At 47.6% G+C, this 13346-nt stretch overlaps 6 protein-coding genes across 6 annotated transcripts; 4 read left to right on the forward strand and 2 right to left on the reverse strand.

Annotated features, from left to right (window-relative positions):
- Nucleotides 1-124: 124 nt before the first annotated feature.
- RhiXN_08415 (ATP synthase subunit D) lies at nucleotides 125-1653 on the forward strand (the record flags this gene model as incomplete). The annotated part of the gene is made up of 2 exons (XM_043328231.1): nucleotides 125-530; nucleotides 584-1653. The coding sequence occupies 2 exons, from the start codon at nucleotides 125-127 to the stop codon at nucleotides 1651-1653; spliced, it is 1476 nt and encodes a 491-aa protein (XP_043183616.1).
- Nucleotides 1654-2012: 359 nt separating this feature from the next.
- RhiXN_08416 (carboxymethylenebutenolidase) lies at nucleotides 2013-3386 on the forward strand (the record flags this gene model as incomplete). Its single annotated transcript, XM_043328232.1, has 5 exons — nucleotides 2013-2289; nucleotides 2352-2734; nucleotides 2798-2997; nucleotides 3056-3110; nucleotides 3159-3386. 5 exons carry the CDS (start codon nucleotides 2013-2015, stop codon nucleotides 3384-3386), a joined length of 1143 nt encoding a protein of 380 aa, XP_043183617.1.
- A 104-nt stretch (nucleotides 3387-3490) lies between these two features.
- RhiXN_08417 (ribosome-recycling factor) lies at nucleotides 3491-4356 on the reverse strand (the record flags this gene model as incomplete). The annotated part of the gene is made up of 3 exons (XM_043328233.1): nucleotides 3491-3677; nucleotides 3731-3828; nucleotides 3880-4356. The coding sequence occupies 3 exons, from the start codon at nucleotides 4354-4356 to the stop codon at nucleotides 3491-3493; spliced, it is 762 nt and encodes a 253-aa protein (XP_043183618.1).
- A 228-nt stretch (nucleotides 4357-4584) lies between these two features.
- RhiXN_08418 (Isoleucyl-tRNA synthetase) lies at nucleotides 4585-6684 on the forward strand (the record flags this gene model as incomplete). Its single annotated transcript, XM_043328234.1, has 10 exons — nucleotides 4585-4827; nucleotides 4889-4964; nucleotides 5019-5088; nucleotides 5149-5212; nucleotides 5264-5404; nucleotides 5578-5941; nucleotides 6060-6174; nucleotides 6322-6363; nucleotides 6412-6500; nucleotides 6551-6684. The coding sequence occupies 10 exons, from the start codon at nucleotides 4585-4587 to the stop codon at nucleotides 6682-6684; spliced, it is 1338 nt and encodes a 445-aa protein (XP_043183619.1).
- Nucleotides 6685-6809: 125 nt separating this feature from the next.
- Nucleotides 6810-11248, forward strand: RhiXN_08419 (AMP binding enzyme; the record flags this gene model as incomplete). Its single annotated transcript, XM_043328235.1, has 24 exons — nucleotides 6810-7085; nucleotides 7139-7281; nucleotides 7324-7387; nucleotides 7434-7491; nucleotides 7547-7677; nucleotides 7725-7844; nucleotides 7896-7996; nucleotides 8044-8126; nucleotides 8177-8278; nucleotides 8330-8438; nucleotides 8876-9003; nucleotides 9066-9080; nucleotides 9132-9256; nucleotides 9312-9480; nucleotides 9534-9621; nucleotides 9673-9836; nucleotides 9886-9908; nucleotides 9968-10071; nucleotides 10124-10287; nucleotides 10345-10359; nucleotides 10414-10609; nucleotides 10675-10948; nucleotides 11025-11117; nucleotides 11171-11248. 24 exons carry the CDS (start codon nucleotides 6810-6812, stop codon nucleotides 11246-11248), a joined length of 2823 nt encoding a protein of 940 aa, XP_043183620.1.
- Nucleotides 11249-11420: 172 nt separating this feature from the next.
- RhiXN_08420 (uncharacterized protein) lies at nucleotides 11421-11979 on the reverse strand (the record flags this gene model as incomplete). The annotated part of the gene is made up of 3 exons (XM_043328236.1): nucleotides 11421-11525; nucleotides 11584-11851; nucleotides 11918-11979. 3 exons carry the CDS (start codon nucleotides 11977-11979, stop codon nucleotides 11421-11423), a joined length of 435 nt encoding a protein of 144 aa, XP_043183621.1.
- Nucleotides 11980-13346: the final 1367 nt, after the last annotated feature.

The raw sequence follows: 13346 nt of genomic DNA on the forward strand, positions 1-13346 counted from the left end.
GTATCGCACCGCAGCCGACGATCTCCCAGGCCATAACGGCTGAAGCTGAAAGTGAGTGAGTTTAGAACCTGATGATGAGCCATAGTCTAAGTTGGTGTGTAATTTTTTAAGCCACCACTCCATCATGTCTAACACCGTCCGCATCCCAGACGCCCCCCCTCCAGGCTGGCACTCGATCCGACCATGGATTCCACGCCTGTCGCTATACGTACACGAAATCACCTCTGTGTCTGTTACTTTCATACTCAGCTGCCGGAGCCATATACCCGACTCGCCTTCGATCGAGGAAGAACTTGGCGAGAAGCTGGCAGATATGAAGCATAAAATATCCGACGTGCTTGGGAAAGGGCTGGCGGTCAAGGTGAACAATGCACCATGGCAGCGAGTGGTCATGCATGTGGACGAAGAGTCGGACGAGGAGGCAGTAGTGATATTATATGGACTGATGCCGTCGAAACATTATGAGATCGAGCTAAGCGTGGTAGCTGGAGAAAGTATCAAGGGGAACCTGACAACCGAGGATGAACTCAGTAAGTGTTATGACCATTCATCTCGGTCTCACTAGATACTAAATCAGGTACAGACGACTTTGACGAATCCACACGCGCACCTCCAGCCGTCACCCAACTCAATACAACTCATCAGACTCAAACCGTCACACCGGCGGACACACCTCCGTCCTCCCCGAGTACCACCGGTTCATCATCCCCCCAGCCTCGACAGATTACAGTCGAAGAACGGGCGAGTCAGCTCCGGCATATGCACACTATGCTAACTCAAGAACACGACCAATTGACAGCGCAGTTGAAAACTGCACGACGGGACGCCCAAAGAGCGGATGCGGCCTTGCGCTCAGAGATTGAGGCGCTCAAACGGGCAATGGAGAAGAATGCAGCGGGCGAGCAGAGGACTAAGCAGAAGATACTGGCACTGCAGGAATCGGTTAAACAGGCGCTCGCGGCTGCCGTAGATGCGGACAACGAAGTCAAGGAGCTGGAAAGAGCCTTGCCCGGGCTTGAAGCACAGCGGGACGAAGCAGAGAAGGAACACACGAGAGCAAGCGAGGCTGCCGATCGGTCTACAACGGAAGCCAAAGCGGCGCTGGAACAGGATCGAAAGCGGACAGCCGAGGTGGAGGTGGAGCTGACGGCGCTAACGGCAAAAGTGGAAAAAATGACGGCGAAGAGGGACAAACTGGCAACGGAGAATATACCGGAACTCGAACGGGAGTTGTCGTCGATCAGGGCCGAGATCGAGGAGATTGAAAGAGAAAAGGAGCGGGAGCGCGAGTTCAACCACGAGATCGACTATCCACACCACTATGCGCCCCAGCAACTGATGTCACGAATCAATGTTGCTGCCCCGCCATTTGTCCCCCGAAACGGAGTCGGGCACTCGCGTGGCGCAGCGAGTGTGCCTGCTGTGCAAACTGGACCGATGGTGAAGCCTCATACGCACACGGCTAGCGAGGGATTTTTACGAGGATATCCACCTCTTGGACCAGCTATTGATATTCCGTCTCAACGACCGAGCGGTGCCCAGCCATCTCCGACCGCTACCGAGAATCGAGCCATTGGACCGACGGGAACCACGTCCAGGAAAGGATCGCTGCCTCCTGGAGCGGAACGAGGTCCAGCTTGGGGGAACGTGTGAGGTTGGGGTCGTATTTTAGGTTGGATTTGGCTGGTTTATATCGTATGTTGTACTGATTAAAACTTGATCTTAGAAGCTGATCGAGATGTGTAGGTGTGCATTCTTGTACTTTTATAGGATTGTTGTTGTGAACTACCAATTTTGGTTCATTTATCTGAATCATCAATGCTCTGTCAAGCCATTGAACTAGCTTTAAGAGGGATTATTGCCCGCATTATTGGAACTTACGGCAAGGTTGGCCGCCGGCCCATCTACCCTGGACAGTCCCGTTTGCACTTGTTGATATGGGCCGAGGGACTGAATGACGCACCCAGCGCCTATATACCAAGTATTTGTCCCCGACCACAATGTCCTCCGTAATGGTCAAGTACAAATATCAACCCCCCCTCACGCATAGACAACGGGGGCCTGGGCTTATTCTTATATTATCCGAGAGCTACCCAAGCACAGCTGCGTCCGGGAGTGGGAAACATCACTTGGACCCTCTACCTGCCCAAAAATGGGCGGAAGAAGGATTCTGCGTCCTATCGGTGCCTGCCTCTAAAAACGTCGACTGGCAATTGGCCATGCCTATTGTCGTCGCTGCTTTGGAACAGGCAAAAGAGTTGGAAAAGGATAAGGCTTTCGGGTTGATTGGTATGTGATCGTATAGACTGTTGACTTCCTGACTTGATTTCTATGGCACTTTTTTTGTCTAGTTTACGAATCGGATTTGGTGAATGCCGTGCTACAGCATGTTTCTTCAGCGGAAAAGATATCGTGCATTGTAGCATACGCCAATTCCGATATCAATGCGTCAGCCGGCCGACCTCTCTTGCAACACATTGCAAGTGGAACCGCCACGCCAAACAAGGAAAGCTCGGCGACACTCTACAGATACGCTCTATCCGGATCGAGCTTTGTCCACCCGTGTTCTTCGAGTTACAATCACACCCAAGCGACCTTGGCGCATACCAGAACTTTAACATTCTTGCGCACACACATAGGAGGACCGGTGTTCGATCTCGAGTCTATTTGGGAGGCGCATACACAGTTCGAGTTTGAAGGACGGGATGTGGATGCTACGATGAGCACCATGGTGGTGAGTAACCTACTAGTACCAAAGTTGAGGTTTGCCCAAATATGTGTGCCCGTATGACTTTAGGCCGAACCGTATGTGAATCATATCCCGACGCTTACGGGCGGCATTGGACGAAAGGCCTTGACATGGTTCTATGCGCGGCATTTCATCCATTCCAACCCGGATTCGACAAAGATGGAACTTGTGAGCCGGACGCTCGGGCCTGACCGAGTGGTGGACGAGTTTGTATTTGAGTTTGTCCATGATAGGGTGATGGATTGGATGTGAGTGGTACTGGGGTGATGGCAAACCTTTGATTAAATAATTCACGGATTGGATTAGTCTTCCAGGGATACCACCCACTGGAAAATATGTCAAGGTTCCTTTTGTAGCGGTGGTGAATATAAGAGGGGATAAGCTTTATCACGAACATATTTATTGGTAGGTCGGGTTTGTTATCTCCCTTAACTCGCTAATAGTAGTCGAATATACTAGGGATCAGGCATCGGTGTTGGTTCAGATTGGGCTTTTACCTGAAAAGTTAGCGTTTCCTGGGACAACTAACGAAATCAGGCTCCCGGTCGCTGGGATTGAGCAGGCGGAGAAGATGGCTGATCCAAGGTCAAAGGAGAGCAACCACTTGATCAAAGCCGGAGCGCCTGGGCGTATTTAAATTTTTTATTTATGCACTAATCGACTTTTTCAATTTCGCAATTAATGCATCAATGTCCTTTGTATGCTTATCGGTGGCCTTTTGGAGCTGACCAACGGAATAAATTAATCAGGATTGAATGAACAAAGCAAAGTGATGCGAACCTCGTCGGCAAACTTGGAGTGTTTAGCGTGTCCCATCTTTTTGAGATCTTTCATTCCCGACTCCCGGCTGGTGCGTATTTTGACCTTGGTATCTTCTGCCATGCGAGAGGCGTTTGTGACGACAGCTTGTCGAGCTTCCATGGTTGGCCTTGTTGACAAAAAAAGTCAGTATGCATAACTTTCGGGCGAAAGATGGCCTACTTGGGAACAACAATTCTTAGCGTTCGAGCATCTGCTCGTTGGGGATTCATGTTGGGTATCTGAGCATTGATAATGGAAGATTCTACGTCTTTCATGTTCTGAGACAAATTCAGGAAACCAAGTATCAGTAGGTAAGTGATGATGCATACCGCTTCATCGAACAAGGTAATGACCAGTACATTTCCATCTCGCACACCAACTGTTGAGACCTGATCCAGCTTGACTGCCGCGCCCCCAGCATCCTTTAATTTGACTCGGACTGGATCCAAGAGCGAAGGAACGACGCGACCGCTGACCCGAGCCTCCATTTGAGCGAGTTCCCTCTTGAACCAGTCGATGGTGCTGTCCATCTTTTTGCTGGCCTGGTTTATGATTTCGTCTTCATCAGAGGCAGCAACAGGGCTGATATCCTCGTGTTCTCGTTTGTGTCCCTTGGATCCTTTTGGAGGCGTGAAATCAGTATGTGTCTCAACCGCTTCGGGAGTTGGTGTCGAGGCCAGAGACGCTTTGCGGTGACCCTTGGCATAGTTACAAGCCGAAGTGGTAATTGAGGGTAAAGCACGAGGCCGAGGAGCTATAATTACCCTGGGCCGAAACGCCAGCCTGAGGAGTGAACGGCTCCACATGGTGGATCGCAGTTCAGTCCAACGGCGATCATTCGGTCGATCAAGTCGGCTGTCACGTGGATCCTATTTTCATTTTCCTCGATCTGGGATTCACCCATCTGTCTAAATTGTTTATCGTGCTAGATAAAGAGAGGTTTTGCGTCTGGGAACTTGGAAGTTCTGTCGCTTACCAAGATCTCTTACTCGCTTGGTCACTAAACCAGACCGAAATTGAACAAATTTCCAGTGATGGCTCTACCAAGTCATCTCCCACTGCTTGCAACTCTTCGCATTGCCTGTGCACGCTGCCGTCTTGATTTATGCAGAAACCTCTACTCCTCGGCTAGATTCAACAGCACTCAAGCTTCAGGCAAGAACTCATTTGCAAACACCCTTCTGTTGCCAAAGACTAGCTTTCCCTTGTGGGCCGAACCCTCTCAACGTGAGGTACCTTATCGTAAGAAGACCACAGCTGACCTTTATGAGTGGCAGGTGAGGAACAGTAAATTTATGCTAACAGATAGCTTGGAGGCTTATGCTGTTCTGTCTCTAGTGGAAGAATAGAGACCAAGCTCAGACATTCGTGCTCCACGATGGCCCTCCATACGCTAATGGGAGTTTACATTGCGGTTAGTAATATTCCCAGACTCTCCGTCATTTCATATACCCATATTGAACTCTAGGTCATGCTCTGAACAAGATTCTGAAGGATATAATCAACCGGTTTCATGTGATGCAGGGGCACCGTGTTCAGTATGTACAAGTGGGTTCGACGCATACTCTTTGAACCACAACTGAATAATTCGTGATTAGTTACATGCCAGGATGGGACTGCCATGGTTTGCCTATAGAGAACAAAGCATTGCAAGAATTAAAGGTCGGACCTGTCATTTAACAGTACAGTAGGTAACTAACATACGCGCTTTAGGGAGACGCCCGACAATCCTGCTGCAAAGATAGATCTGCTGCTCGTGAGGTTGCACTTAGGGAAATGGAGAAACAGAAAACGAATTTCAAGAATTCGGCATTATGGCCGATTGGTCCTCCGATGGATGCTATCGTACCCTTGGTGAGCAGCGAATGCGAATGAGTGAGAGCCATTATTTAATACCATGCAAGACATGCATATGAGATACGCCAATTAAAGTTCTACAGAGGATGGTTGAACAAGGTGCAGTCACAATCGTCCATTACCACCACAGCATTCATAACTTCCCAATTATCTCCAATTTCCTTCAATAGGTCTTATCACTCGCCACCACAGACCTGTGTACTGGTCGCCTTCCTCGATTTCAGCTCTGCCGAAGCGGAACTTACATATGTCGACGATCACCGATCTCAGCTGTTCATGTCGCTTTCCCATTCAATCGTGTTCCCCGGCACTTCAGAAGATACTTCCGGCAAACGGTGGTGCCTTCGCTGATGATATGGACTACCACTCCTTGGACCGTCCCATCGAATATGGCGGTCGCGGTCAATGCGGAAATCGATTACTCCATTGCCATTTGTCAAGATGGTAGATCTTTCATCGTTGCAACGTCCCGGGCGAGGAACTGGTCAACAGCGTGCTTGGGGAGGACCCGGTATTCGTCACTCAAACATCACGGTACGTGTCTTGCATATTCGATCAAACGTGTATAGACTCATAAGTCGCCAAAAGGTGCTGAATTAGCCGGGACGACATACAAGTCTCCTTTGGAATGGCTCAGTCTCCGGTTTTACAGCCAAACACGTTACTGCTGACTCTGGTACCGGACTCGTGCATACAGCGCCCGCTCATGGCCCTGAGGATTACGCAGCTGGAGAGGTACCAAGCACGAGGGCGATATCTTGTGTCCGGTAGATAACGAAGGCAAATTCACCGATGCTGTTGGTGACGAGTGGGCGAGGCTCGTGGGGAAAGAGGTTCTCGGAGACGGGAATATTGAAGTGATACGGATTTGAAAGAGCAGGGCTTTTGGTTAAGAAGGAAACCATTAGACATAGGTATCCGTATGACTGGAAAACCAAGAAGCCCGTTATATTTAGGTACGTCGATTATGATTACCTTTGGTCCTTTGGTTAAAGGTACTACAGGGCGACCTCCCAGTGGTTCACCAACTTGGACAAGATAAAGGATAAAGCTCTAGAGGCATTGAAGGATGTCAAGTTTTATCCCGAAGCCTGTGAGTAGACCGACTTATTCCCGTGGCCTAACCTAATGTTCCGTCATCAGCTCGTTCTCGCTTGGAAGCATTTGTTCGCGAACGGTCCGAATGGTGTATTTCCCGGCAGCGTACATGGGGGGTACCTATTCCTGCACTCTACGATTCGGTCACCGACGAGGCCCTTCTTACCTCCGAATCATAGAACATATCATCGGCGTTCTTTCCGAAAAGGGCGTAAACCATTGGTGGGATGGTCCAGTCGAAGATTTCATCCCTCCTCGGAGCGTGCTAATGCAAGGACCTGGAAAAAGGGTGCGGATACGATCGATGTTTGGTTCGACAGCGGGTCATCCTGGTCTCTTATCCGAGACTTGGGACTGCGAAATGGGGTGTATGCGGATGTATGCTTGGAAGGGAGCGACAGCACCGGGGGTGGTTTCAGAGTTTGTTGCTCACTGCTGTGAGCTGCGCCAAGGACGAGAAGCCCCGTGCCCTTACGGGACACTGATCACTCACGGATTCATTTTGGATGCCAAGGGCAAGAAAATGAGCAAGAGTCTGGGTAATGTCATTAGTCCGATGAGCATCATCCATGGCGGCAAGGTTTTTATTTATACGTTATTTTGTTGTTTCTAGTCTCACTTTGGGGTTCATAGGATAAGAAGAAGGAACCCGCTTATGGAGCCGATGTGTTAAGGCTTTGGGCCGCGACCGTCGAATATGGAAAGGACGTATCTCTCAGCCCCACTGTTTTGATACAGGCAGCCGAGACACTGCGCAAAATACGGAATTCTGCGAGGTTTGTTCTTGGAAACATAGCTCTGCTGAAATCGCAATCCAGTTTCATTCGAGCATCAGGACCTTGGATTAGTGAGTTTGCAACAAATACTTGGTTCCTTATCCTAGTTAGTTATTATTATTTGATAGCTCGAGCGTTACGTATTGCATGAGCTCCACGGGTTAGAGAAAGGCGCATTGGAGGCTTACTCAACTTATAACTTTCAGAAGAGTACGTAAACAATGACCCAGAGTTTCTCCCGATTATCCAATTGACCTCCATGTAGTTGTTCATTCGGTTTCTGCGTTCACAAACAACATATTGTCTTCGTTCTACTTTGACATAATGAAAGACACGCTATATGCCGATTCGCCTAGTGGGCCGAATCGGCAGAAGGCCATTGGCGTGATGTTAGAGGTGATTTGGCGCAAATGTTCCGGGTCGCTCAGCTTACCATTTTCTAGATCCTGCGCGTTCTTTGCAGCATTGTGGCGCCAATTCTCCCGCACCTGGCAGAAGAAGTTTACGCTCACCTTGATCAATCAAATTCTGGTAGCGCTTTCCAATTAGGCTGGAGGAGCGTGGTGAGTTGTCCTATGATTTGAGTTTTTTTTGAAGTTGAAACATGCATACAGCCAAGCATCTATGAAGATATGCAAGTATGGCATGATATGCAACATGTCCTTAGCATCCGCGGGATTGTTTTGGAGTCTTTGGAGAGAATCAGGCAGGAAAAGTGAGTGCGAGAGTCATGTTCTTATCGGGGAGCTAATTCTGCATTAGGTTGCTTAGAAGCGCACTTGAGGCGTGTGTAGATATCAAAGTCCCAGGGAATGGGCCTATCGCCAGCATCCTTCAGAGGGAGAGTGAGTTTAGTTTTACTTGATGAGGAGGTCCTATTAAGATCCTGTTTCAGAAGAGACACTGGCTTCGCTTTTCATCGTTTCTGGCGTTACTTTGGGAGATGAAATTGAGGTGGAGCACCCCTGGTCGCACGCCGATAGGCAAATCATTATCGGTCAGTCATCCCAAGCGTAAACGAACATATTCTAATACCTTCATGAATTAGGCTCCGAGTCAATAAGTATTAGGATTCGCCCCTCACTTGGTTCCAAGTGTCCAAGATGCTGGAAGTGGACTGCCAACCACTCCAAGTCTGCGCAGAACGATGTGGAAAGGTTATGTGGACGGTGTCAGGACACCATTTGATCCGCTTCCTAGTGAAGTCACTTGGCCTTTATTCTATCATCAAGCTATATATGCTTGGGCATAGCGCCAGAATCAATACTGTTGCTATCAACCGAAAAAAACCTTATCTGCACTCAATGCATAACATTTTGAGGCGCTTACTATTCGTCCGTTTTCGGTCAGAATTAGCTTACGAAAATGTGCCGGTAGAAGCTCATTGACGCCATAGCTGATCAGTCACGGGGGCACCTGATGGAAATAAAAGGCAAGTATGCTCACGAGAGGAATTATAACTTGCGTCCTCTGCCATGTCTCTAAACTCCGATGGAACGTTTTCATCCCTCCTCCCGCCGATCTCTGATTCTTGTTCGCCTCCTACTGATGTATCAATTCCTCAGTTTTTCCTTGACTCCACTCACCCTCTAAGACCCATTCGAAGCTCGGATAGTCCCTGGTTTATTGAAGATGAAACCGGACGTACTATAGGGTTTGAAGAGGTTCGGTCACGAACTTGGGGTCTAGCGAATGGTGTACGAGGGAGGTGGCCAAGCATTCGTAAGCCTAATGTTCTTATTCTTCGTTTGCAGTAGTGAAGCACTCACAATTCAAACCAATAGTTGAGGATGATGTTGGTACGTATGATCAAAGTTGTCAGCTAGAAATGCATTGATCATATGTCATAGTTTGTATATATTCTCCGAATAACGTTGATTTTATGGCCGTTGTATGGGGAGCACACCGACTGTCATTAACAGTTTCATGCGCCAACCCGGCCTATACCAAAGATGAGCTTGTTTATCAATTGAAGGTAAAGTTTCTCACGTGCGATCACTTAAATATTACTGATTCAAGATTTATTTCAGGCGACTAAATCCAAATTATTGTTCGCTCATCCTTTTAATATCAAAATCGCGCTGGAAGCGGCTAAAGAAGTTGGCCTGGAGACTAGTCAGATAATCACACTTTTGACCCCCGATAAAGAGCTGAACAAGCGCACTTATGGGGTTTTGAATATTGATCAATTGATAAATGGTGAGCTATGCTTGAATTGACATTATGCTAAATACACTTAGTCTTAATCCCAGAGGGCCTGACATCTCGAGAGAATTTTAAAGAAAGGAAGCTTGGTCCAGGAGAGAATAAAACAAAAGTCGCTTTTTACTCCTTCTCGAGGTTCGATGCAAGGACACTGACAGGAGAACACTAATCTAATCGGCATTTTAGTGGAACCACCGGCAAACCTAAGGCGGTTGCCATCCCGCACCAGGCTGTCATAGCAAATGTAATCCAAAACGCTGCATTTGTCAGGCTCAATGATCCGACGCTTCCATTGGAGAAGGCTCGTTACAGAAAGGGAGACGTTAATTTGGGGGTGTTGCCCATGTTTCGTGAGCATATAGCCCATGTTCACGCTAAATTTAACTAACTCTTTTAAAGATATCTATGGCCTAGTGTTTGTCGTACGTCCCATAATTTTTGTCCAGACTATCAAAAGAGGAAACCCCCAACTTCCCTCCAGACACATTTTGGCCTATTTGCTGGGTTGCCCATGGTTGTTATCCCAAAATTCAATTTCGTAGATATGCTTAAGAGTATCGTCAATTATCGCATTACCCATTTATCGTGAGTAGTGGCACTCTCACTCAACAGAGCCTTCAAGACTCACCCATTGTAGCTTGGTCCCACCTCAGGTCGTTCTTTTCTGCAAGCATCCAGCAACCCATCAATTTGACCTTTCTCATTGCCACTTTGCATTGGTTGGTGCGGCACCCGTTTCCGCAGAACTAAGCGACCAATTCAAGCGGACTTTGCCCAACATTCATTTTGGGCAAGCTTACGGTTTGTTATCTACTTTGAAAGCGATGGTGGACTTTCCTTACATACTTGACACTTTAGGTATGACCGAAACATGTAAGTAAACCAGTTTTAACAACCCGAGTACACAGATGAACTGACGGAACCAAGCTACAATTGTTACAATGATCCCGCTAGAACATGCGCCCGGTCCAGGTGGAGTCGCTGGAAGTGCTGGAAGACTTATTCAGAATACTACGGCAAAAGTGGTCAAACCTGATGGAAGTCTTGCCGGATATGACGAGCCAGGCGAAATGGTTGTGACAGGTCCACAAATGACTCTTCGATACGAAGGAAATGAAGCAGCGTAAGTCGCAACTCATTTACTGGGACAGTTGGATTGACGAGGTTTGTCAATAACGCAATTGATAGCACTAAAGAAACTTATGTAGATGGCTGGGTGCATACTGGAGATGAGGTTATCATTAATAAAGCCGGAGACGTTTTCATAGTCGACAGGCTGAAAGAACTCATCAAGGTGCGGGGATTCCAGGTTGCCCCTGCGGAACTGGAAGGCTTTCTACTGGATCATCCTTGGATCGACGACGCAGGTGTCATCGGGTTTCCTGACGAATTCTCAGGAGAGCTACCACTCGCGTTTGTAGTTCTTTCTGAAGAAGGGAAGAAAAGCGGCAAGGACGAACTCGTCATAAGAAAGAGATCGCTCGAGTGAGACTTTTTATTCAATACTTTTCTTCTTCTAATCATGATGGCTTGAATAGTTTGTGTCAGATAAAAAGATCAAGTATAAATGGCTCGAAGCAGGCGTGGTGTTCATCGATGCGATACCAAAGAACCCCAGCGGAAAGATACTGGTATGTCGATTGTCAGCTTTTTGGACACTGAACATAAACGTTCTTGGCAACAGCGCCGTACCTTGCGAGATAAAGCTAAAGGGCTCACGCCAGCCAAGAGAGGTCTACAACAACGATGCTCCAAGCTCTAAGGGGGTAGTATTTCAGCCTTGTGCGGTGTTCTCAGCCTTCCGATTTCATTCTTGCACGATGTTAGGCTCAGTGAAATCGTGATGAATAATAGTATACTGCTGTCCATTATATTTCAAGACATTCAAAATGTATCCAGGGCAACATGTCTGCTAACTCGCTGCCGTAGGCCGATTATGTATCCTCAATATTAATCTCTCCTGAACTCGATTGCTCCTGACTACGCTGGTTTCCCTCGGCGTGCATTTTATGCGCTTCATATTGACCAGTCGCAAATTCCTAACAAAGTCGCGGATCGTTAGGCCGGGCTAATAGAAAGAAATATGTTCTCACTCACAAATATAGCACCGGGAATCCCCTTGAGCCCTTCCTGTGTAGCCTCTGCCAGCATTTGGGCTGGCCTCAGGAACGGGTTCGTCTTGTCTTCGCCTTCGTCTCGGTTGGCGATCGGGTTCCCAACTGATTCTACAGCATCACGCCCTCCACCAGAATTGAATTCGGCAGCAGCACGCCCGACACCTTCAGCTGCATTATTGAAGTGGTTCATAGCATTCCTCCCAGCCTCGGTATGAAGTCCTCTAGCATCTGCCTCACTGGCATCGTATCTATTAGATTAAAATAGCTCGTTCGATCAGCCAAAAACATCATCTGAAAGATTTTCACCAACTAACCCGACATTGCGGCGGGTGTCGTTGTCACCAGAGCTATAATCATTGCCATAGTTGTAAGACATGTTGCGCGTTGTGGAAGTAAAGGATAAGGGTAGTTGGAGGGCTTTTGCACCTGTACACTGACGTCATGACAGCAAGCTGAGCTAAGCCAAATTAGCGCTGATTGGTCTGGTATCAAATAAACCTTGTGCACTCCAAGTTAAACTTCCTCCACTAGAATGCCATAAACAAGGCAACTCTTTCACTCGAGTAAATACCCAGGACGTCCGGATCCCTCCATACAATTAGAGCCGGCACAAGGAGGTATTCCATGCTCACTCGAACTCCAAATAAGAGCCGGCTGCAGAATTGGCGTGACCACAGAAGCTGCCAGGCTCATGGTGCGACATAGCACTTGGTTCTACTTTTCAATGAAGCACATTGCCTTTAGGCTGGGTATACTCATCTAGGCACTCGGATAACCTGGCTTTTATCCCACTGGCTTATTAACGACAGCTGTCGCGTGTCAACCGTAAGAAGGCTATTGGACTTTATTCCAACCTCACAGCCTTCTATATTCATGTTTTGGCAGGAAGGCTGTAAATAACCTCGCGAACTCATAGCATGGATACTTGTATCGGCCATACTCCATCTATATGGGTTTGCTGAAATAAAGGAACAATGTGTAGGGCACAATAGCTCATTGGCGATGATGAGCCTATCTCTATTGGCCCTAATCTGTGTAGTCTGATAGCAATCTAGACTAATTACCAGTTGCTGGGAACTACCAGGCCACTATCTCTCGCCGGAAACTATTTTAGGAGTCATTAATCGGCCAGTTCCATCGACATATCAAAGACATCGGCCTCGCTCAATTAGCCAGGTATGCTATCGTTTTCTAATTATATTCAGTGCGCGATTCTACAAGCGACGGATCCCATCCGTTGCCTTCGGCTCATAGCGAACTCTTAAGCAGCCAGTTCAACAATTAAAATTCTTTGATTATCAAGCAGCAGACGTCGGTAAGTGATACCACCCTCATCCCTGCCTTTGCCGGTCAGTTGATGAAACCCATCATAGGCTACGTCCCGCCTTCCTTCTGCCACTATGTTGAAAACATTGGAAACACGACCTTGAAGTATCTCGATATCTTCAAGACCGATGTATACCAAGATACAGTCTCAACCAATGGCTCACATTGACTCCGCCTGATATGGTCAAGGTAAGTAAATATTCGAAAAATCAATAGAAACCTCCTGAATGCATATCGACAGGCACACTTACAACTCGATGACGAGACCATCTCGCAGCTGCAAAAAGTTAAGCCGGTAATAGTAGGGCCTGGTGAATGGTGATTCTAGGAAAACGACTGCGCGGATATCCAAATATAGACCACCTATAGATATACACATAGCATACTACGATTAATTAGAACATTAACCACCGCCTT

Source organism: Rhizoctonia solani, chromosome 10, assembly GCF_016906535.1.
Source record: "Rhizoctonia solani chromosome 10, complete sequence".
NCBI classification, from domain to species: domain Eukaryota; kingdom Fungi; phylum Basidiomycota; class Agaricomycetes; order Cantharellales; family Ceratobasidiaceae; genus Rhizoctonia; species Rhizoctonia solani.